Source organism: Aptenodytes forsteri, unplaced genomic scaffold, assembly GCF_000699145.1.
Source record: "Aptenodytes forsteri isolate BGI_AS27 unplaced genomic scaffold, ASM69914v1 Scaffold136, whole genome shotgun sequence".
NCBI lineage: Eukaryota > Metazoa > Chordata > Aves > Sphenisciformes > Spheniscidae > Aptenodytes > Aptenodytes forsteri.
Window position 1 is genome coordinate 3,523,545 of NW_008796111.1, and position 24,179 is coordinate 3,547,723.

At 57.0% G+C, this 24,179-nt stretch overlaps 1 protein-coding gene across 1 annotated transcript in view; it reads right to left on the bottom strand.

The window, feature by feature from the left end:
* Positions 1–3,195: 3,195 nt before the first annotated feature.
* The window catches only part of SARDH (sarcosine dehydrogenase), a 25,165-nt gene continuing 4,181 nt past the window's right edge, over positions 3,196–24,179 (bottom strand). The window contains 15 exon segments of the mRNA XM_009286977.2: positions 3,196–3,321; positions 5,519–5,654; positions 6,121–6,289; positions 6,616–6,778; positions 12,033–12,126; positions 12,477–12,624; positions 14,196–14,309; positions 14,951–15,089; positions 15,649–15,762; positions 16,219–16,302; positions 17,958–18,099; positions 20,373–20,463; positions 20,591–20,677; positions 22,954–23,083; positions 23,536–23,640. Coding sequence (XP_009285252.2) covers positions 3,196–3,321; positions 5,519–5,654; positions 6,121–6,289; positions 6,616–6,778; positions 12,033–12,126; positions 12,477–12,624; positions 14,196–14,309; positions 14,951–15,089; positions 15,649–15,762; positions 16,219–16,302; positions 17,958–18,099; positions 20,373–20,463; positions 20,591–20,677; positions 22,954–23,083; positions 23,536–23,640 — 1,842 coding nt within the window.

Below are 24,179 nucleotides of genomic sequence, written 5' to 3' on the forward strand. Positions count from 1 at the left end.
CCTTCCCCCCACCACCGAGAGGCTGCGGGAGCCCGTCCCTCGCTGCCCGCCCGCCCCGGGGCCTCGGCCTGCCGCCCCCGTCCCCCTCAACCTGGGCGAGCTCAGGAGGGACTGACGCGATGCCCGCTCCCTCCTCCACCACGATGGGAAGCGTCTCCAGGAGGAGCATCCACGGGGAATGTCGTCCCATCACTCTCCCGGCATCCCTGCCCGCACAGCGATGCCGGCTGGCGCCCTGGCCCCTGTCTCTGGAGGGGGTTAGGGCTCACGAACTAGAGCTCAGAAAGTACTCTGGAGATGGAAAGCGCTATATTTAGTGCGTTATTAGCAATCCTGGCTCTGAGTAATGCTGCTTTCCGCCCCCAGAATAATAACGTAGAGGTTTGCTATTGTGTCGAACCCAGCACGGCCCTGGGGAGGGGGGAAGAAGCCTGTTTTCCCGCAGGGAAACTGAGGCACAGAGCAAAGACCTGCATGGGAGCAGCGTACAAGCCTTCCCAGTGCCCCACGGTCTCATCCAGCTCAGGGTGGCTCCGCGGGCACTCTCCCACGCCAGCACCCGAGGGAGGGAGGGAGGGAGGGAGGGATGCTGTGACGCCCACCCAGCTCTTGCCTCCCCGCTGCAGGGACTGCGGCTCCCCGCCGCAGTCCTCCTCCCACTCCCCCGTGCTGGGGATTATTCATCTTGACGCCACCAGATGCCAATGGCCGGGAACAAATGATACCTCTGTGATGGGGCTTAGAAAGGGGGAGCGACGGGGGGGAGGGACACGGGGGGAAAGACAAACCTTTTGGCAGGAAAAATGACTCCATTAAAAAAAAAAAAAAGAAAAAAATTGCTTTTTGCTGTTGAGCTCCAAAGGGAAAATACTCGGGAGGAGCAGAGGGAAGGCCAGCGGTGCTGCAGGAGAGCCCGTCCATCCCAGCCGGGCACCTGCCCCTCGCTGCCCTGGGGCGAGTGGGATCCAGGGCAGGGTGGCAGCCAAAACCTGCCCTCCCGGTCACCTTGGGTTTAAGGAAAAATCTCAGGTCAGAGCACTGCGGATCAGAAAGGCTTTTTTGAAGCAAAACGTTATCTTCGCAGGCACATGGCGGATCCCTGGCTGAGCAGGGAGGCAGTGTGCTCCTTGCACCTCTTCCCCTTTACCAGCACCCTCATTTATCCCCAGGACAAACGGACAGGACTGCGGCCACCCCCTCCTCTGCCCTCCTCCTGGGCAGCGTCGGGGAATGCAATCATCTCCTATTCAGAGGAAAAATCATCCCAATCTTCTTTTTTAAGGTTTCCAGTAAAACCAAAGCATTTGAGAGTTCAAACTCTTGCCTGTGGCGCTTGTTGCATGAGGCTAAGGCACTGAAATCAGCTCTAAAGAGAGTATAAACCAAGCAAACCTAGTCAAGGGAAATAAAGTGAAAAGCATGCAGTGTGATTATTTCTTCAGGTGGGTGAAAGCTTCAGCAGAGATCAGGCCCTTGCTGCACTGCTGAAGATGGAGCCCAGCAAGGGGACAAGAGCAAGGGACAACTATGGGGACGGGCTGGGAGCAGCTGCCCGTTCCCTTCAGCAGTGGGGGGGTTCACGGGCTCTGTGCATGCGATGAAAAACCTTCCCCGACGCCTTTGAGACTGGCTCTGCGCTGCCGGAGGCTGCGGGGCTGGCAGCACGCAGCTCGGCCTCTGCATGCATGTCCCTCTCCCTTGGGAGCTAAAAGGAGCCACCTCCGAGGTGACCTTTGGGAAGATGCCTGCAGAGCAGATGGGACCACGGAGCCGCCAGTGGCTGGGGGCCAAAGGCAGCCCTGGTGTCAGTGCCCCAGTCAGTGAGCTTACACCACAGTGCTGAGCTTGTCCTGCCCGTAACGGGAGCAGCCCAGAGGACACACAAACACAAACCGTACCGGCAAAGCGGCCGTGGGCCAAAACATTCACCAAACTCCTTTTCCTTCTCCTCCAAATTCAGAGGCTACACACACAAATGCAGCAAGGACCCACATTCCGACGGCACTTGCCTTCGGGAGTTTCTTTTCTTCTCTGGGGCATGACATGAGAATCTCTCCCCAGTTAAGCATCAAGGGGCTGCACGGCACCACCATGTTTTCCTCGTTTCAAACCCAGGGGCCGGCGCAGGCTGGCAGCGCTCTCTGGGCGCCTACACGCTCCCATTGCCAGGGCCAAAAACTGGGACTTGCCTTTACTCTCGCCCTCCCACAAAGTCATCGTTCAGGCCTGGGGAGGATCGACCCTCCCTGCCTTCCGCACAGCCATCGCACACTGAGGCATCACTTGAGCACCACAAACAAAATCGAAGCAGGCACTGAATGTTTCACACCCCAGGGTTGATTTTTTAAAGGGCCTTAGGTGCCAATTACCACCGAAGGCAACAGAAGTCGGTGCTTAAACTCCCTCTGAACTTTGGAGCCACAAGGAAGCATTTTGCCAAAGCAGGACCTGAAGCTCTGGCTGTGACCAGGGTGAGATGGGATGGAGGGACGAACCTGTGCTTGCAGACATGGGAAGAATGTGCCTGGAAACCCCCTGGGTAAAAGCCAATGATTTCACGGCGCAGAATAACCCTGCAGTGGGCAAAGCATCCACGGCGTGAGCCTGGGCAATGGCCCTGGGCCCCCTGCCCCTTCCCTCCATGGCCCCCACGAGCGCTCCCACCCCAGCACCGGGTCCCCAGGGCACAGCCAGGACAAGGCGACACCCATCAGAGCAGCGACAGATGCAGCAAGGGACCAGAGAGACGGCAGGTTTGGAGGCTACAGCTGTTATTAACAGCAGAGTTAGTTTAAAAAATTCATTTCCAGGCAGCGTGACACTACATTTTTGGGGAAAGGGTTTCCAGCAAAGTCAAAAATTGAAACCACTTCATTTGCAGTCGAGCAAAACACTGTTTTCAGGCCAATTAACCCATGGAAAAGAATTATTGCTGCAGTGGTACTGCTTCATTTAGAAAACATAGGAACAAAATCTTTGGACTTTTTGGAATCTCTTCCTCCTCTTCCCCTCTAATTTGACCTAAATTTGCTTGATGAGTTCGCTGCAGATGTTTGCCCAGCTCTCCCAGCAGACCCTGGAGCCAGCTGGGGCACCCGGGGACCGGGAATTTGGCCGGCAGCTCCTAATGGCATCTTCCCTCTCCCCATCCCGGTGTCCACAGCATCCGCTCACTGACCCCGCGCTGCCGCACTCTCAGTAAAAGCCCTTCACTCGCTTGTTGTCCGGGTCGAACGGGGACTTGGTGTGTGCTCGGGCAGGGTAGGTCACCCCCATCCGCTCCAGCTCATAGCTGCCGCTCTTCACGAAATCCAGCGAGACCTGCAAGGCAGAGCCACGGCGAAACCCCCGTTAGGTGCTGCAAGCTGCGAGACACCAGTGGGGCACCAGCCCCCTGCCAGCATCCCAGCTCCATCACTGGGCTCTCCCTGCACGCTGGGCAAGCTCCCACATCACCCCGCAGATGTGCTTTCCACAGAAAACATCTCTGCCGTCTTCTCTGCCATCCCAGGAGGATGCACAGAGAGGAGGAAAATAGGTTTTTAAAAGCATTCTGCTAAAAAAATAAAAAGAATGTAGTATTTAATTTTTTTTGAGGGTTGGTTTTTTTTGCCTGCGGATTTTTTCAGTGCCACCCGGTGCAAGGTGCACTTACAGCCAGGCTGTGGGAGCTCATTGCCAGAGGGGCCAGAGCAGGCAGGCTGGGTGAAGGGTGGCACACCCGAACGGAGTCAGCCCCCACTGCCCTGAGCCAGGCCCTGGCTGCAGGAGGGGACCACGGTGGCAGGCAGGATGTCACCGCTTGGTGTGACAAGCGTGAGCTGTCCCCTCCGCCTGGGAGGCTCACCCAGTGCCAGGCAGTGCCGGTGGCTGAGACACCCCAGCACAGGGAAGGGCTGGCAGCTCTCGATGCCGGTGTGCTTTTATCACCTGGAAATTGTCAGCAATTCAGCAACAAACAGGATTTTTGTTTCTCTCCTCTCTGCCTCACCCCTTGCACCTCTTCTGCTCCTCTGGCTCTTTAGCCCCGATGCCACAGAGACATCCCCATCCTGGATCCCCCTTCCCCAGCCCCAGAGTCGGGGAGCATCACACCCGGTTGGCTGCAGGGCCGTATCCACGGGAAGGAAACTAAAGGGCCACATGCAACACAGCAAGGCCCTGAGCAGCCGTGCTGGGTGCCCCACTGCCGGGGAGCTGGGAAGAGGGGGGCTCTCCAAGGGCTCAGGGTTCGTGTGGGGTCTGGGTCCAGCACGAAGCCCACGATGGGGACAGCATGGGGAAGGGTCCCGGTGCGGATCCCCCGAGGGACCTGCCCTCCCGCGCAGCAAAGCTCCCCCCTCCTTCCACAATTACTGCCCAAACCAAGCGGGAGTTATCCCAGGGAGCGGGGAGACGAGGGCTGCACATTAACGTGTGCTTAACGAGCACTGCTTCCTGGCTGCAGCCACCCAGAGCAGCCACGCAAAAGAGCTGGCACGTGCTGGGGACCCCACGGTGCAACCAGCCATACGCGGTGCCTCTCCCCACAGCTGCCATTTCAGCCCCCGCGAAGCCCAGCAGGCAGCTGCCTGCTGCCCGCCCTGCTGCGCGCTGCCGCGGCAGAGCTTTCCCTCCGGCGGGTGTGCGAGCGGGGAGAGCGGTGCGATGGATGCAGCCGGCGGGGATGCACTCAGCGCCGCTCTGTCGCATCGGTGCCTCGCTGGAGGCAGGAGGGGACCGTCCCCCCGCTACCTCCATCCTGCTGCCTCCGTCACGCCGCCTGGGGCAGGCGGGGGTGGCCGGGAGAGCGAGATGTACCAGGGAGGAGAGAGTGAGTGCGAAAGGGGGAAAGGAAAGGAAGGTCTAGGGGAGAACATTCACCGTGGGGAGAAAAGGTGGTCCCCAGGGGCTGCGGGAGCAACTGGAACACAAAACCACTTGACTTAGGAGTCTTGGACTGATGCAGGATTAAAAGTCAAGGCAAGCAAGAGGATGAAAGCACAAGCATATGCACTGCTCTTGGTTTGCAACAGGGAGGGTCCCTGGGGACGTCATCCACAGCCCTCTGTCCCCACATGGGGTCCCTGGCCTCTGCCTACAGCACGCTGCTTAATGAGGGCATCTGATTTACTATCCAGGAGTCTCCCAGGTTAATTAAGAGCCTGCTGCACTCCTATTGGCCATTTCTCCCTATAACATAAGTTATTTCACTACTGCAATTAAATACTCAGTTGCAATTAACATCTGAGGCAGCGCTTGAGCCAGAGAGCACCGCCGGCACCCCGCAGGGCGACAGCCGGTGAGACCGACCTCACCGCCAAGCCGTGGCATCCCTCACCCTCCAGCCTCCACCGCGGGGGGAGCATGGGGGGGCTGCCCCATCGTGCTCCCCAGAAGACAGTGGGTTTGCAGTGAGCTTGTGCATACGGCTTCAAAACCAAACAAGTGCCACGCTCTGCCCCTGGCAAGCCCCCGCTGCAAGGAAGGAGGCGCAGCCGTCCCCGGGGGCTGGCGGCGGCAGGGGTTCTGTACTCACTGGGCCCCCCGTGGGGTCACGGATGTAGCCGTAGGCGATGGTTTTGTCGATGGCAAATCCGAATTCTGCCCGACGGATGTGGCCGACCACCTCGCCGTCCCTCCAGACCGCCTCCAGGCCGAACATCGGCACCTTCCTGCAAGGCGAAGGCAGAGCTGTTCTCCGCAAAACCCCACGTTGAGACCCCATGGGGGGAGAGGGGCTTGGGGGGACCAGACCCTGGCTCTGCCCCGGGCCAGCCCACGTACCGGGGCTCCCGTTGCCCACAGGTTCATTATACTCCCTGCGCTGATCCCAGGTGCTGGCAAAGCCCCTCCAGCCCGATTTGCAAAACCTCCCGCTGTTCTGGGTGAAACAAGATAAACCCACTCCCTGTCACACCATTTCCAGCTCCCATTAAACATCCAGCAGTGAATTTGCAGAGGGATTTAAATTAGAGACGGAATTAGAGCATGGAAAACAGCCGAGCCGGCTTGCAACTGAGCTCCACGTGCGTGCCCGGGCGCAGGGGTGGATGGGGATGGCTGAAGGTGCTCGTCCCAGGGCGGCCACTGGCATTGGGTGCTGCCCAGCACTAAGTGGAGCCCAGCAGTGGTACTCACTCCTCAGCGGTGAAGCAGACGAGACGGCGGAAGATGCCCTTGGCTTTTTGAGCCTCCACAGCCTCCCGGCCCAGGAAGGGGATGCTGGACTTGAGCTTGCAGGTGAAGGCTAAGCCTGCTTCTAGAGGGGTATCGTCGGGGCGCAGGTCTGCGTGCCAGTGCCTGTACCCTGCAGAGAGCAAGCATGGGTCACCCAGCCTCTCCTTGCCACAGCAGCAAGCCCAGGTTGAGCAGCATCAGGAGACCAAGACATCACCCCTGCCTCTTGGACGCTCCTGGTGCCCTCGATTCATTTGGCCCTGGACAAAGCACCCTCGAGAGGAGCCCGTATTGGGGAAGTCTCAGCACGGAGTGCTGGCGCTGGTAGCATCTCTGCCAGTAGCTGCCAGACCTCCAGTCACACTAACCTGCCCTCGAAGCTGGGAAAAACTCATTTGCCCTGGTCCCCCGGCCAGAGGCAAAGCAGCGAGTGCTGCTGCAAGGAAAGCAAGAAACCTTTCTCGATGCTGAGGCTGTCGATGGCTCTGTAGCCGGCGTTGGTAATGCCGTGCCGGGCACCCGCCTGCATCACCGCCTGGTAAACCTTCACGCAGTCTGCCTTGGGCACGTGCAGCTCCCAGCCCATCTCGCCGACGAACGACAACCTCATGGCACGGACCTGCGAAATGCAAGAGGCCAAACACCCCTGCGGACGGAGCCGGGCTGTGCAGCACAGGAGAGGCTGGGGGGGCACAAGGCGCCCCGGGGGGGGGGGGAGCCACAGGCCGCCATGGCAGGGGGAAAGCCGGCTTGCCTGGGAACCTTGTGCAAACACCCTGCTTTCGTGGAAGGCATTTCTTTGCTCTCCCTAGTGCACAAAGCCAGGGTCAGCCTGAATTTCTCGTCTCTGAACAGCCTAAGTTTGGCACCTCAAACCCAGCTGTCGTCAGCGCCCAGGAGGGATGGCCAGCGGGCAGAGGGGGCTGCATTCAGCATCCTTTGGCCACTGATCCCAGGGCTGTCTCACCAGCCGGGCTGGAGTTAGACGTGACGCTCTGGCTCCAGCCGGGCTTTTGTCTCCCTCTGCTGATCCATCGACGCCAGAGGAAAGCCCACAGGCACCCCCAGCCCTGCGTCTCCCCAGATCAGCCCGTCAGATGGGGAAGCCGGTCCCCAGCAGGACTGTCCTGCTTTGGGGCACTTCGTGGCTGCTGTCCCCCCCAGGGACATCCCCGGCTTGGGATGGTGCTCCCACGGCAGAAGCACCCAAAAGCCCTACGCTCCCGGGCAGGGGCTGAGCCCAGTGTCCCGACCCGCACCCTGCTCACCCCAGGGGGATGCTCAGGTCTCCCCCAGCAGAGGTTGTGCCCCAAAGCGTTACTCTCTGCTGCCAAATTAGCTCCAGACCGAATGCATGAAGCTCCAAAGAGGAACGAGCAGATCAGCACAGGGGACTCGGTGCTTCTCGGGGGAAGCATCATTCTCGGAGATATGCCTGCCTGCCTGCAATCCCGAGGGCACAGACATCCCGGCCGTGCTGGGACTGCTCTGCCCGTGTCCCCCCAGCCCAGGCAGGCTTGCCTGCATCCTCCTGTTGTCCCTACTGAAACAGTCTGCATTCCCAAACCTTTCCAGGCCGGTTGGGGCCACCCCAGCTCAGGCACCTTCCCTGGAGATACCCCTTGAGTCTGAGCTGCATTTCCCTCTGCTTCATCCCTTTGGATTTCTCCTCTTCCTCCCCCACAAAAATCCCTCTGGTTCATCCCTTCGGATGCACATCGACTGCAAATGCATACCTCGCTTTGGGAGAGAGATTAACTCAAGAGTTTCACGCCAGATTGTGATCTGCAGTCTTAATAAAGCAGTTTTCAGCTAGGAAGAGACTTCCAGGCTGGTTCTGTTGGCCAGGCATGCTCAGCAGCTTTGGGGCTGTCTCGCCCGTGCTGGCTCTGGATGCCATTGGGGCAGAAACTGCCTCTTGCCATTTGCTGAGCTCTTACTACAACCAGGAGCTGGTCTCAGCTGTGCTCTCTAATCCCGGGTATAAACAACAGAAAACAGCAGCCACTGCCCAAAACAGGCAGTGACAGGCATGAGAAGGGGTACCCAGGCTCTCCGCTGTGAGGATGGCCAGCGGGTGATGGCCAAGAAACCCAAATCCATCCTTGCTTCCCCCAGCACCCCCGTGCTCTATCGGCACTGCAAAAAGAATATCCTCAAGCAGAGTTTAAGGCAGCTTTTAAGACACCTTAACCTTTACAATAGAAGTGGAGAGGAGGGAGGAGCACAACAGATATTAGGAATTTATTTTGAGCCTCCTCACAAGCCGTGCCGGGGAGCCAGCCCCTGCCCCAGCCACACAGTGAAGCCCAAAGGCTGGCAATCACCTTTCGAGGTGCACCGACATGAGGGGCAAGGAGAAGCTTTTCACTCTGCACAAAGGTGTCACCTAGTTAGGGAACAGCCAGAGATCAAGCCTCTGCAGCCAGCTACCATCTTCATCGAGGCAGGAGATGCTTTGGGGATTGACAGGCAACTTCCCGGCTCATTAACCCTGCCTGCGACTCAGCAGTCAGTGCCACAGCTAAAGTGCACTTTACTTTCAGGAGTGAGTTACTCCCGGGAGAAACTTCCCTTCAAACCACTGCTGCTTTGGGGGAGCGAGCATCCCGGCAAGAGCAGTGAGGCAGAGTAGTGCACCATAGAAAACAGGTATCCTCAGGAAAATTGGGGTGCCAGTCATTAGCTTCGCACAGGCAGGGGCTGAGGGTTGCACCCACATGCGCATACCCCAGGCAGGGTGCACATCCCACCACGGAGACCAAGGGGGATGTCAAGGGCTGGGCTCAGCCACTTCAGCCGGCTTTCTGCTAAATTCCCCTAGGAACAGGCTTTTCTGTTAGATTTCGACTAGAGCTATGAAATAGCAGCAATTCCTGGGTCTTTCAGCAGCAATTCAAAAGCATTTTAAGCATTCTAGAAAATGAAAACCTGAACTTTACCCTGTATCCAGCAGTGAAATTCAAAGGGGGACCTTTCTCTGCTGTTCAATACAATGAGACACGCTATATATAAACTCACAAACCAATCGGTAATTTCCAGAGTCATTACCTCTGCTGGAGCTCTCCTTTCACTCCAGCTGATTTTGTTCAACTACTGAGTTCATGCATGAAAATCTCAGTGATAACTTTTTAAAGATGTTGGGTTCAGTTTAATCCCCCTGGAAGGTGATAATATCAGCGAAGGCTTCAGCCCGCTGTCCTGAGAAACCCTCCTACTCTAATTTTGGCATGGGATGGAGTCCCCTATGCTCACTGTGTGGCGGGGGCCTGACGGAGACCTCCTGAAGGGTGGCCCTGGCAGCAGGCAGGGAGCCCCCCCCCCCCCCAGCCCAGAGCCCTTGGGCAGGAAAGCTTTCTTCCTACAGTCAGGGCATTTACACCCAAAAGAAGCCACAGAATTTCTACCAGCTATTTCTTCCGCACAGGACCGGATTATTTGTTGTACACTTGAAGCGGAATGCAAATACACTAATCACGCTCTTAAAAAAGGGAACGTTTATACACCTTTCCCAGGGGATAAGTAGATTATTATGAGATGTTACCAGCTTGCCACAGGCATGACAGGGGAGGGCGTGGGGAGGGTTGTAACTCACCAGCAGAGACTAAAATGCAGCGTGTTGGACAACCTGCAACAATGAATTGGCCTTCGGGTCCCCCGTGCCACTGTCCCACCCCAAGGGGACGCTGGCCACACTGTGGGTTTTCGGTACCTGGGGCACAGGACACACTGATGGTGATGGTTTGGAGGATTAATCAGAGTTGGGCAAAATCCACTCTGGCAGTTGGGCTTAGTCAAACTGCCCTAAACCCTGGCTAGGCTCTTGCTCACAAATCAAGAAGCCTTAATTTGATTTAGCAGCAATCCCTTCAGCAGCCAGCTGCATTCGAATTAAAGCCACTTTAATTCCGAATGAAAAGTGTCCACGTGCGGCTTAACCCAATTTCACTAATATCCATCCTGCCTCCAGCTCCCTGTTTTCCTGCTGCCTTTTACAAGATTTACCGCTGCACCTTCACCCCCTTCGTCTCCCATCACCCCCCCGTCGTCTCTCACCTGCCTGAGAGCCAGAGCGAATGCTCGGCATGGTCCCTCCCGCCAGCCGGCTCCTCCGGGCGGGAGAGGGATGCCTTGGGATCACTGCCTGCCCAGATTTCCCATGGGAAGGCTGGGGTGCAACTCGACCCCCTCTTCCAAAGGGGTGGTTTTGCATTGGAACATAAAAAGGAATATTTCATGCGAGGTAAACATAAATAGGAAACCAAGGCAGAGCTCCTCAGGCAAACCTTGCAAAAGTTTTTTTCCCCCAATACCAAAATTTGCCAGTCGCACATTTCCCCAGAACATTTCTCTTTTGACAAAACGACACTTCATGGTCCCCAACTCTTCTATTTAGGGTGTTTCAAGCAGGCTAAATCAGCAGCTTCACACATGACAAAACTCCTCAAAGAACTGCCACCACCACCTTTTCCCCAGGGAAATAACTTCACGTGATCTTCACCGGGCGAGACGGGGGAGAGATTTAAGGCGCTTTTCTCGCTGCCCCATACCAGGTGAGACAGAGGAGTCCAACCAAGCAGACAGCGCTGCAAAACCTCACAGCAAACCCCGGGGACTGATCCACCTCTTTGCAACACAGCAAAGGACAACAAACTGCTTTAGGCTGAGCCTTCCTCCCTCCGCACCTCCGAGCGATGCCACACAACGTGTTAAACCCATCGCTGTGGGTCCCAGCAGAGGCGCCGGGCTGCCAGCCTGGGCAAGGTGCATCTCCCATGGCTTGCTGAGGCCTGTGGCACTCAGGACAGCACGCACGTGCCTGCCCCGTGCTCTGCAGGCAGCGCTGCAGGCAGGCAGCACAGGCAAAGTGAGCTCACCTCCGTCTGCAAAACACCGCACCGGCACTGCCTCCCCCGGCGATGCGTCGGGGGGCAGGAGCTGGCCAGCACCCCCCCACCCATGACTCCCCACCAGGCACCCAAGCCGGGCAGCGGTGCTGGTTTCCACCATCACCCCAAAGGGCTTCTCGTCCCCTCGCTCTGACACCGAGGGGCTCAGCCCGAGGCATTGAGCTCACCTCCGTCTGCAAAACACCGCACCGGCACTGCCTCCCCCGGCGATGCGTCGGGGGGCAGGAGCTGGCCAGCACCCCCCCACCCATGACTCCCCACCAGGCACCCAAGCCGGGCAGCGGTGCTGGTTTCCACCATCACCCCAAAGGGCTTCTCGTCCCCTCGCTCTGACACCGAGGGGCTCAGCCCGAGGCATTAACGCGGAGCATTACGATTTCTGCGCTTTTCTTGCATAACTGCTGACGTGAGCCCTGAAGTCTGCACAAATGCAGGATGATCTGCGCTTGTACAGAAAGCTTAAGGTTGTCAGACTTCTCCTGTGATCAAATACACCGGCTCCACAGGCCGCCCAGCCCTTACCGCCAGCGCCTGAAACGCTTTACATTAAATCGTCCCTGGTTTTTTTAGGAGTAGGGAGAAAAGGAGGGGATCTAGAGTGTCAGATAAATCTCTTTGTCACCAGCGCTTGCCCCTAATCCGTGGGAGGTGTCTCTTGTTCCTCCGACAGCGCTGCAAAGCCGTAAGTCACCATGTCCCTTCCCCAAGCTCAGCCCGGGATATGACACTGCTGGACGGGCTGGGAGAGCGGGCTGGCACCTGGCAAGCAAACGGGGAAGAAAACACCCCAGGTTTTGGCCTTTTCCGACAAAAAAAACCCCAACAAAACCTCCCAGCCGCCCACTGCAGCAATGTGGATGCAGACAGGTTCCCTAGCAGAGGATGCTCGGCTGCGCAGGCTGGCGGGCGGTCACCCCCGTGAACAGACATCCCTGGGGAGCTGGAGGGCCAGCCCCATCCTACCGTGCATCCTGCGGCCGTGGTGAGTTTGTGGGTGGAGAAGGGGAAGGCCTCGTTGCTGAGGTCGGTGTCGAGCACTTCTTGGAGGACGACGCGGCTGTGGGGAAACAGCAAAGCGGCCGTGGTGAAATCATGTAGCTCGCCAGCCTGCTCTGAGGGTTGTCACTAAAACTTGCTTTACCAAAGCAAGTTGCTTGTCCCTCCAAAGGGGAGCAGACGTGGGTGATATGCCATGCTGTGAGAGCCTGGAAAGAAATGCCAATTCCCCAGCAAACGGAGTGTCGCTCCAGCCAGACCATCGCCTCTTGCCATGCGACTCACACCTACCCCTGCCCGACACGGGGACCTGGCCTGCGTCTGAGGCATCCCTCCATCCATCCCTGCATCCCTCCATCCCTCCATGGTCAGGGTGCAAGGAGGGGGCCGCGACGCTCTCCCAACACTCACCTCAGGGGACCCTGGATGCTCATCATGCCCAGCTCCTCCGAGCAGTCGAGGAGTTTGCACTGGAGCTTCATGTCCTGCAGCACAGCAGTGATGTGCGACCAGTTGTGCTGAGCCACGGCCCCGCCGATAGCCAGGTAGTAGCCGTCCCCTAGAAGACACCCCCCGGCAGCCTTTCAGGCATGAGAGCATCAGGCTGGGGGTGATGCCCAGCTCAGCTCAGGGCTGGTTTTGCTCTCCAGAGGCTGAGCTGCAGCCCTGAGCCTCTCCAGCTTGCACAGCTCGGGGGGACTGCCAAGGAAGGGGGGGGTTAAATATTGCTGGGCCAAGGGAGGGCTTTGGGGCTCTGCTAACATCCACGCTGCCTTTTGTGGGGCTCAGCACAGTGAAAACCAAATGACCATTAAAACCTGAAAGAAGAAAAGGTAAAAAAAGCTGTTCGAGCCCTGGAGGTGCCTGTGCGTGCATGAGCACCACGGGAAGAGAAAAAACTCTTTGTCCCTCAAGAACAACAGCAAAAGCATCTGCTTTTTTGTCCCAGTACGGAACAGACGCCAAAGTGCGGAGGGAGCTGGGAACTACAGGTGGGAGCAGGGAGGGCTGCAGTGACCGGGCCATAACCAGTACAGGGTCTGCACTGTATACGAGGTGGAATTTCATCTCGTCAGTAATCCTGGGTGGAAAAATCCCCAGGGATGGGGTTTGAGAGCTGATTAATATGTAATCAATCTTCCCTCTGTCTTTCCTGCCACTACAAAATTGCTCTCTGGTAATCTGTCATAACGATAATAAGTGCAGCCACCTACTGTAACTGGAAAAATAGACTTTGCTGCGATTAAACTCCTCCATTGCCCGACAAACCCTGCAGCTCTGCCATCCGCTTCCCGTCACCCTTCTGCCCCCTGCGAGCACCCCAGATGAGAGGGATGCAGGATTCTCCCACAGGGAGGGAAGAGCTCACTGGCACCCGACCACGCTGGGGCAAAGGTGCTGAGATCGCCCCCCGCAACACCCACCGCCCCGGGCCAGCGCTGGGGGCTGCACCCGCTGCAGGGCTGGTCCCTTCCAAGCAGCAACTCTGAGGGTGACACTGCGTGGGGACGGGACTCCGCTGGCACTGGGCATCCCGGTGCAAACCTCCCTTCTGGTGGCAGCCCTGGCAGAGCCCGGTGCCACCGGGCACGGAGCTTGACAGCACTGCCGGAGCCGAGCTCAGCACCCTCCTCTGCTGCTGCTGCTGCCTAATGCCGTTTCTGCCCTCTGGGCTGACTGCTCTGCTCCATTTCAATTCCCCTTTATTGCAGCTGATAAGAACTTGGGGAGAGGTCAGAGCCGCCAGCCGGGGCTGGACAAACCCAATAACACCGATGAGCAGTGCAGGCCCCCGGGGACAAGGCAGATAATCGGGTTACAGGGACTGAGGGGCGGAGGTGGAAAAAGCCAGGTGGCTGCCATTAGGTAAATGCAATCACCCCTGCGCCTGCGGCCCCCCCGAGCATGGCAGGGATGGAGGAGGTGCTGGCGGGCCTCGGACCGAACCTGCCACCACGGCTTCCCAGGACTGGAAAGGTCTTTGCGTGCATTGGCGCAGCTGAAAAAGGCAGCGGGAGAGGCTGGGAGCTGAACTGCGGGAGGGCAAACCCAGCTGGCGATCCCCCCCCAGCCCCACGGCGACTGCAGAAACACACCCGACTCCAGCATCCCCGTGCTCAGGGCTTTTACCTTCGAAAGCGGGGGCCAGGGGGGAGGCCGGGTCCCCAGGGCTGATCCGGCTGACAGTCAGGTCGCTTTCCACGCCGCCCCGCTTGTTCAGCATGCAGGTGTACACGGTCGAGCCTGGGGGATGGAGGTGGGTGCCACTGCCCATCAGCCGGCCCCGGCACAGAGCCACGGCCACGGCAGAGGGAGGTGGGTACCAGGAAAATTTGTCCTCATCATTACATCAGCTGCCACTGCCTGGGTATGCCCTGACTGACCCTGGATGTCCCAGCACCAGGAGGGGGAGAGGAGTGATGCTTTTTCCCCTCGAGATCTGTGTGAGGAGCTGAAGCTGCATCCTTGGAAATGCCTGCAAGTGCCATAAGCTGCCTCACACCCCCAGAGAAGGGGGCAGCTTCTCCCCGTGCAAACCGTGGCTGGTGAGGGTGGTGTTTGATTTACTCCAGTACCCATCACATCTCCAGCTGTGAGCCACAGCTGGAGCCAGAGGGCCAGACCCCCCCTCTCCCTCACCCCCCAGCACAGAGCACATTTGCCCCTCTGTAAACGAGAGCAGAATCCAGCCTCCGGTGAGGACAGGGAAAGCAGTCGCTCTCACACGCTTCCCATACCCTCTGCAAAAACAGCATTTAAAAGAAAAGCCAGTTTGGGTTCCCCCTGGTTTGTTTTGGTCTAAGATGTGATTTCCTAGGGCATCCTGCCAGGGCAGCGCTCAGCAGAGGCAACGCGCAGCCGAAATAAGGGGACTGAGCCGGTACCTGGTGCTTTGCTCACATCGGCAGTAAACAGCCAGTTCGCCGCTTTTGTTGCTTCAGGACCAACCAGGTAGAATTTCCCAAAATAAGACATGTCGAAGAGAGCCAGGGCATTTCTGCACATTAAGCATTCATTCTTGATCTACGATTAAAGCAAACACACCACTGAAGTTGAGCCATATTCTCACTCCACAAAGGGAGACACACGTTAAAACCATTTGTGTAATGGGAAACAATACCAGGACACTCGCCTGGTGCCTTTAAAGGCTGTACAGCTTCAAAACACTCCTGAAAAATCAGGTATTAAATGGAGCAAGCCTGACAGGCCATCCTGTATGCTCAATCCCATTCCTTACCTCACTAACACAGTGACAGTTATCAATTATAATAGTTAAATTTTATCAAATTGGGTTTTTCTCCCAAGCTAGTCTCAACTCTTTCATTCAGAAAAGCAGCAGTAAAATTCCCGTGGCCTCTCTGCCGAGGCTTCCGAGCGCGGGCCATACATTTCCCTTAATCTTTTTGGAACATTTTTCCCAGTTTTGGGCAAAGCTCACTGCTTCCCCTCCCTTTGAGCCTCATCAACTCCACCCAAAGCGGCGGTGTGGCAGGGGTTCTGCTGCCTCTAACCCCTCCCCGGCTCCAGATGTGCCCAGTGGTTTCGGGTTTCGGGGGGCGCGGGGCTGCCCCCCGGCACTCACGATGTCATGGTGGGGGGGGAAGTCGAAGGTGTACTCGTCCCCCAGCAGCCGGTTGTAGGTGTAGTCCCTGTGACGCTCCTGGCCGTACGCGCCGTAGTAGTCGTAATCCAGGACCTGGCGGGGAAGCGGGAGGATGGGGGCAGTGAGGAAGATGATGCGAGGCCGAAGCCAAGCAGCTGCTCCCAGTTGCGTTCACCCCATGCCAGGAGAGGAGCGGGGTCCGTGCAGGACCTGGCTGTGGTGACGGGTCCCCACCCCGGCATCCCTGCCCGCTGCTCTCTTCAATATATAGAAGTGAGATCAGTGCCTGTTGTTCGGGGGCGTTGCAGGCAGATGCTGCCTGTGGCAGAGGGACAGGCAGACAGACGCACACGACACGCACACGCGGATCTCCCTCTTACCGCTGTTATAGCGAATTAAAGCCCAACAGCTTTTATGGACCCGTTTTGGGGACATGCAACCGCTTGCAGCATATCGCACACCCTGCACACGCAGGACGCATCCTACACGTGTCGGGCACGGCCGGTACCCTCCAGGCTGAACGGCCTCCGAAACGCGTGCCGTGCTTACCGGGGCTGCTCCCCTGGGGCTGAACCAGCCGGGCCTCTCCCAGCCATGCCGCTCCTGGAAAACGCAGCCCTGTCGCAGCAGCTCCTACGCAAGCGAAGCCAGAAAAATGGGAACAAATGGTTAAAAAAAAGCCTTTTCACTGCTTTTTGAGCAGCGTCCAGGCTGCTCTCCTCGAGTGCATTCTCAAGACCCAACTTGTGACCCCTTGGCTTTGGCTATCAGCAGCCAAAATCAGCTCTGCAGTTTGTCTTTTAAAACAGTGGCAAACCCCAGCTGCCTGCAAATTGCCTGATATTTTTGTTCCCCCAAGAAAGGTATTTGCCTGAATGGCAGCCGACGGGCAGGAGTCAGGCAGCCCAGCTGTGCACCCCACCAAAGCTTGCGCTACGGTGCAGGAATTACTGACCGAGAGATGCTAAATCCAGAGAGCAAGATTCCCCCCAATGTTTACAAGACTAATTATATAACAACATTTAAGATTTATATGGCAACCTTCTCATTCCTCCTCTGTGCTCTCAGGAAAATCTCTCTGCACGCAATTAATTAGAGATCCATTAAGATACTGTGTTTGGTGCCTCTGTTCGGAAAAGAATAGATTTTGTTGAACATTTCAGAAATGATTCAGTGTCTATTTATAAAACACAGCACATGTTCTGGAGCTGCATGTATAAATACCAGGCTGTCAGTCAAATGGGCATCGCTTATTAGACATGCTATTAAAAAATAAATTGCATCCTCGGTGACAGAAAACAACTGAGCCGTCAACCAAACACCGGGGGATGGCCGAGAGGGATGTCTGTTTTACTGCTTGAGCCCCTGCTCTCCATCGGAAGAGGAATGGTGTGATATGAATTAGTGACAAGCAGAAATGGGCTTGAGAAATGTGGCTGCTCCTTGCCGGGGCTGGGACTGGGGCTGGCAGTGACGGGATGGGATGAGGCACCAGCGCCAGGTCACCCCGAGCATCTCGGGAGCGGTGGGTGTTTTGGGGGGCTCTGAGTCGCGGCAGCTGCAATGCTGCTGGTGCAGCAAACCGCTGGAAACTGGTGGTTTTTTCTCAAGTGCTGCATCTTGAAAGCGCTCACTTATGAAGATTTGTGCAAGGAAGCAGCTGGCGAAGGCGGGAGCAGGGAGGAGCCCTGGCTGGCAGCTACAGGGAGCAAAACCAGCAGGGACTTAGGGGGTGCCGGCAAAACCGCCTCCACGGAGGCACAGCTGCTCCCCACTCTTCCCGCATCCCTCCCCGTGACCCGACCTTGCTCTGCATTGCGAGATGCTGTTTTGGGGAGGAAAAGCTGCTGCTGAGCTGCAAGCAAGGCATGGCGAGCTGGAGCCAGGAGATCACCGTGGGCATCCGGCATCCCACAGCCCTTGCAACTGCCCCCGAGCCAGACTGGCAGTGAATGAAATAAGCCTCTGGGCCCTTCTCTCCACTTTTCCTTTGCCCAGCGACCATCACCGGGCTCTTAAGCCGTATCTGCTAAGTTAAATCTTAGGGGAATGCTTGGCATCTCTACCATTAAACTGTCCATGGCCCCAGCACCCTCGCACCTAGCAAGCTTTGGGATTCAGCAGGGATCTTCCCAGGATGGATGGATGGGAGTAAGGATGCGGCACGCTCCTTTGGGGAGCAATACAGCTGCGGCCAGTCCTTGCCACCTCTTTTTTGCTGCAAGGGTGCTGTGAAGGTCTCCCACTGCTCCTCACAAGGCAGCCCAGGTCAGGGTGCGTGTCCTCACCTCGTGCAGGGGGTCCTTCCTCACATTGCGCCCTGCCAGCGGCTCGTCGTGGGGGAAGACGACAGAGTAGTTCTTGGCGTAGGACTCATGGCTTCGCTCCCGGATCCAGCGGTTGTTGTCAGTGAGGGAGTGGTGAAACCTCCTGGAAGGCAGGGAGATGGAGGCCACCTGGATGAGCCCACCGGCTCACAGGGTGCCTCCTCACCCAGGCATGGCCCTCTTGGCCAGACCCAGATGTGGATGCAGCTGCTGTGGTGTAAAATTGCTCTTTCTGCACGCCTTTCATGGGTCGGAGAGCAAAGGAACCAAGCGGGGCTTGGTGCTGGCCACGCCGCAGCGCTGCCCACCAGAGCTGGGCGCTCGCTGCAGCCCCCACCAAGCTCCCCAGCCCTGCTCCAGGCACGTGTACCCCAGAGCAACCGGGAGCAGAATACAGCACTGCTGGAGGGAAAAAAAATAGAAAAAGAGGAGAATTGAAGTGAATTCTGCTTCACTTCAGCGTGGGGCCTGCCTCAGAGCATGCCTCGTGCACAGCCCGGGTTTAAACGCAGACCTGACGAAGGAAAGAGCCTTGGACATTCCTTACATTTTTCATCCAACTCTCCCTGGGCTGAAAGATAAATAAAACCCCAAGCATTTTAAATTTGTTTGACATTTTTTCATCTTTCAAACAGAAAAGCTCCTTGAAGGAATGTGCCAGCTCAGCACATGCTCAGGTTATTATTACCAGAGACCTATAACTCACGGAGAGCAGCCCTGGGCGCCAGTGGCACCTTTCCCGTCCTCCGCCTTCAGCAGGCAGGGAAGCGCGGCTCTCTGAATTACCACCGGCTCCTCTCCAACCCAAAGCCCCCAGGAGGTCTGGAGAAAGGGAGGCAGGCAGCAGGCGAAAGGCAAGACAAAATGTCACCTATAGGGCCTTTTAAAACAATATTTCCAGCTTCCCTCCCCGCTGCCTGGGTGCAGAGGAGAGGCAGGGCACTGGGGCCGAGCCCTGCAGTGGTGCAAGCAACGCAAGCAATGCTCCCCAAAAGCAGCCATGGGCTTGCTGTGAGAGCAGCTGCCTCTTCTGCCGGCATGGGACAGGCAGCAGGTGACACATGGCATGTCACCGGCACCCCCAGCTGCCCCGTCAGCCCCGGCCCCTTCACCGACAAGCTGAATGTTTGACAGCGGCAAGAGGAGCAACAGCTGCCAGATGAAATATTTACAAGCGAGTGTTTCCACAGCCGGAGGGTCTTCGTTGGAGACCAGCTGCCTCTTCTGCCGGCATGGGACAGGCAGCAGGTGACACATGGCATGTCACCGGCACCCCCAGCTGCCCCGTCAGCCCCGGCCCCTTCACCGACAAGCTGAATGTTTGACAGCGGCAAGAGGAGCAACAGCTGCCAGATGAAATATTTACAAGCGAGTGTTTTGAGAGGATAAATATTTAAAAGTGCAGAAAAGGGAGTTATTTAAAGAGAAGCTTAGTAATTGTCACCAAAAGAAAAAAAACGGGACTGACACCAGCTTGATGACGGGCAGACAGGATACGGGGGATGCTCGGGTAATCCAGATGCAAGGGCTGGAAAGCCCCCGGCCACTGTCTGATCGGGGCCGGGGTCCCATGGCGCAGGTCAGCCCCAGGATGGCTGCGGTTGTGCCAACGCGCCTGCCTAACGATGCACCAGTGCCTGCCCTGCCCGGGGATTTCTCCTTCCCGGGCTTGGCCCATCGCTGGCCCGGCTGCAGGGCTGGTGGAGGAAGGCTGCTGGAGGCATCTCCCGCTGACTTCTGCAGGCACCAGCACCGACTCCCTTCTCCTCCCAGCCCGAGTCAATGAGGTGTTTACCAGCTTTGTCACTAAAGCAACACGATCTTAAAAGCTTTGTCCCTGACAAGGTGGTTGCTGTCGCTAGCAGCCCTATAAGAAAGCCCAAACCCAATCAAATATAATTGAGCAAGTCAAAAGCAATTACAGAGCCAACATCTGCACAGTCAAAACTCCCGGCCCATGTCGTGCTGCAGAGGAGGGGGAAAGCTAATCTTTCTCCTGTTGAAATCATCACCCCCGATTATTAACTTAGAGGATTAGGCACGGCACTAATTGAACAACAACAAAACCCAAACGTAATTACCCTGTCCTTTCCCATCACTGCAATCTCCTCGCGTCTGATGGAAGCTGTTTGCATAGAAGCGGGATGAGGCAAATGAGATAAACCCCACATGTAAATTCATTAAAGCCATCAAGTGTAATTGATTCCAGCTCCTCAGAGGGACACAGGCTGCGGCACAGACGCTGCCTGACACCCACTCCCAATGCCAGCATCCAGCCCTGCCTCGAAATCCATCCCCAAGGACCACCCGCAGATGAAGGGTATCAGCGAAGGAGGCCACAGCCCGCGGGGACCTGGGGCAGCCGGGGTGACTTGCCTGATGTCGTAGCCATACATGTCCTTCTCTGGCCGCCCATGGATGATCCAGTGAGCCAGCTCCCTCCCGCAGCCACCTCCCAGCATCATCCCTGGGGGAAGAGGCGAGGACCCAGATGAGGCCAGGAGGCCAAGCGCAGCTGTGGATGCCGGGCTCTGCCCGGAATATGATGCCCACATTGGGATGCCCGAGGTGCGATCCCTTCGGGTTTCTCTTACCGGCGCTGTTGAAGCCACAGCCAAGGAAGAAGCCTCGGACTTCTGGGGCTTCCCCCATGAGTGGCTTGTGGTCGGCCGTGAATGACTCTGCAAGACAGAGAGGGGCATGTGCTAGCAAGGCCAGGGCAGGCGTTTTGGGGACACATCAGGTACTTTAGGAGCAGGGTTCCTACAACTTCCCATGCTGCCCTCATACTGCTCCTGCTCCCAGAGAGACAGCGTTGGACCAACACCGAGCACTTCCCAGCATCTCAGCTCGGGCATCCCCCACCTGCGCCGCTCCAACAGCGCCCAGGCAGCAGAGGCCGAAGGGAAGGTTTCCCTGATACTGGGATGCCCAGCATCACGCAGGGGTCTTGTGCAGGCTCCTGAAGCAAATATACATACATATATATATACATATATTTGCTTCAGAAGCTTGCATAAATATACACATATGCATGCACACACACATATGTATGCACATTGCACTGCCAGTGGCAGAGGCAGGCACTGGTGGCACAAGGCAGCTCCTTTGCAGCCCTGTGCGTTGCACAGTCTGTTCCTGCACCGTTGAGACCCTGGGCTCGGGTTAACTGTGCCCTCCATGCTCCCGGGGAGCTCGGCAGCGCTCACTGCATGCCAGCACTGCAGGGGGAGGACCTCGGTGTTAAGGTTTAGATCGAAAATTTGTGAAGCAGAACGAATCCCCAACCAGAAGGGGCACGAGGCACTGCGGCGGCTGAAGCAGCCTCTTTCTTTCTCACGCTCCCCCAGTCAAGGGAGCTGCACAGACCCATTCATTGCCTCTTCAACACCTGGGCCATATTTCATTTTTATGACTATTTTTCACCTTCATCGGTTTCTGCTGGGAAATTTCATTAATTTAAGCTACTTTATTCAGCTGAGGGATTGCTGCTGATGTCGCCCAAGGCTCCTGTGCTAATGATGTCTCATGCTGCCAGCTCCTGCTCCCCGTAGGGCTATCAACCACGGCCCCTGTGCAAATCCCCAGTAGGGAGGACAGAGCAAAACACCCTGACAGGTGTGCAATCCTCCTCCCTATTTTATGGTGGTTCATCTATCCGTGCGAAAGGAGAGAGGGAAGACAGAGTTCAGTCTGGTCCTTCCCCTGCTCAGCAGTGCCCAGTTTGTTTCCCAAGATCTCTGTGCTCAGGAGAAGGCAAAAGAGGAGAGTCAGAAGATTATTTCATGCCAATATCCCCTTACCGATACGCCAGGCTACAAATTCACTGAGTTAATGGAGCAACACCCAAAGCACCTCCCCTTAACCAGGGGTGCACGCCAGCCCTGCTGACTTTGCACTGGGACGGTTGCTGAGTGCTCACACTGGACCTTGGCCCGCCCGGCTGCAGGGTTGGATCAGCAGCCGGAGCAGAAACAGCTTAAACCATGCCGATTCAGTCTGCTTTCGCCCCTTGTGCCTGAAGCACTGCGCGGTAGCTGTTCTGGTGGTGAAATATTTACCGGACAGCAGAAAGGACAAGCGTTTGCTATTTGCTTCAGCCCAGCGTGACTCAGCTGTCGCAAGCAAACCAGCTGCTGGTTTAAATCAAAAAGTAGAAAAGCAGGAGCGCTGACCCTTTGGAAATCACATTACTGTACTACAAATACGAGACATTTATCTATTAGAAGTCAGCTCCCCACCGGAGGCCACCAGCTCTGCTTACACCGCAGTTTAATCAAACCCGCCATACCCAGGGCCAAGCCCTCCACCTTGTACATGTCACGTTTTATCTGCTGTGGGGCAGGAGATGTGCCCTACTTTCCCCTTGTACAGCAGCACCGCTCCCTCCCCGAGGGCCTCGAGGGTTTCCCTTTAAGTGCTTCAGCAAAAGGGGATTTTTTTTAATTTTTTTTTTTTTTTTTTCATGTGGTGGATTTCAAGGCCAAACCAAGTGTGCAGGGCTCGGGTTCGACGGCTGGCATCACTGCAGCGATGCTAAGGCCTTTAACTCCACACCAGACAGCCTGGGATGTAAATCGGGGTAAACCTAATGTCATCGGCCCAGAAGCAAGTAGTAAAAATAATAATATAAGGTAACACTTGGTAAATAATGGCCACTGCTTGAAAAAAAATCTGCCCCTGAATTCCCCAGTCCAGTGGCCACAACATCGGCTGGAAATCTGCGCTATCCACCCCCCGGTGTGAACCAGGGCAATAATCTCCCCCCGGGTATTTCTCCACCTAGGCTAAGCCTGGGATGCCACCCCTCGGAAGATGCGACCATTGCAGCCAGACCACGGGCGCTTTCTCTGCGTTCAGAGAGTTTTTCTTCTCCCCAGGTTATGAAGTTTCCCCTTGCCCCCGGCAAGATCCTTGGAGGAACGCAGCCACCCCGGTGCCACCCCTGCCACATTACCTGGCCCGCAGACGGTGGATTTAATGCCCGTTTTCTCCAGCACCGGTACTCTGTTGATGGCACCTTCAATGTGTTGCATGAAAACATCCCAGTCCAGGTCAAAAAGGCCAAAAGCAAATTTTTCAGATACCTGAAGGTGGGAAACAGGAATTGGGACACAAAATAGAGTACAGCTGAGAGTGTAAGAGCTTCTCAGCTCTGGCAGCCTCAGAGACCATAGAAAATCGAGGCTGCTTTGCAGACTCTGGTTTCTCTGGGTTTTCATGAACAGCCCAGCCAAAGGTCTGGGGCAGAGCCCGAATTAAGACACCTGCACCCGGATAAAGGGATGACGCAGCAGGGCAGGGAGCACACGGTGGCCTCTAAATCCCCCCCCAGCCCAGCCTTTTCATCTCATTCCTGTTGCCTCCGCACCTCGTACAGACAGACGCAAAGGGAAGAAGCTGTCCCGTGCTTTCCCCACCGGCCGCACGGAGGTTGGTACCTGCAGGAGCCGGGGGCTGAGGCACTCACACCTGTGCCCCCCCCTCCAAGGTGGGAAACCTGCCTCATTCCCCCAGAAAACCTCCCAGCACTGCTCACCTCCTCCCAGAAGATGGGGTTTGACTCATATCCACCCACGGAAAGGGCATCGCCTTGGAGACGGAGATACACTGAGGCATCGTGATCACGAACGTTTGGCATGTTCTGAAAAACGGGGAGGGGGAGCGGAGGGGTGAGAGGGGGCCGAGACCCATGGGGTCTCCCAGCATCGCCCTGGCAAGGCTGATCAGGATGAGCTGGGGGTCTGGGGCACAGGGTCAGCTCCTGCAGCAGTGACCCGCTGAGGATGGGAGCAGTGGTGGTTCCGTGGATGTTCCCACAGCCCCGAAATTTGGGTGCCCACATTGCCCCAAGGGGAAGACACCCAGGTCAGTTCCAGCAAACCTGGCCGAACTACGGGCAAAGCGGCTTACGCAGGCAACGATGCTGCGGGCAGCGTGCCCGTTCAGCAGGCCCGAGCCCAGGCACCCAAGCTGGAAGCCAAGTCTTGCACAAATCCTGCCTAATTAGCAGCCGGCGAACTCCAGCGCTGCGGGCAGGAGCCGTGCTGTGGGTGCATTTGCACGCAAGCCGGGGCAGCAGCGCCTCGGCTCTCCGGCTGCTCCGCCGCGGCACAGGCAGCACCGGGGATGCTCAGGGGAGCGGCAGCAGCCGCTGCGGGTGGTCCCAGCTTTGGAAGGATC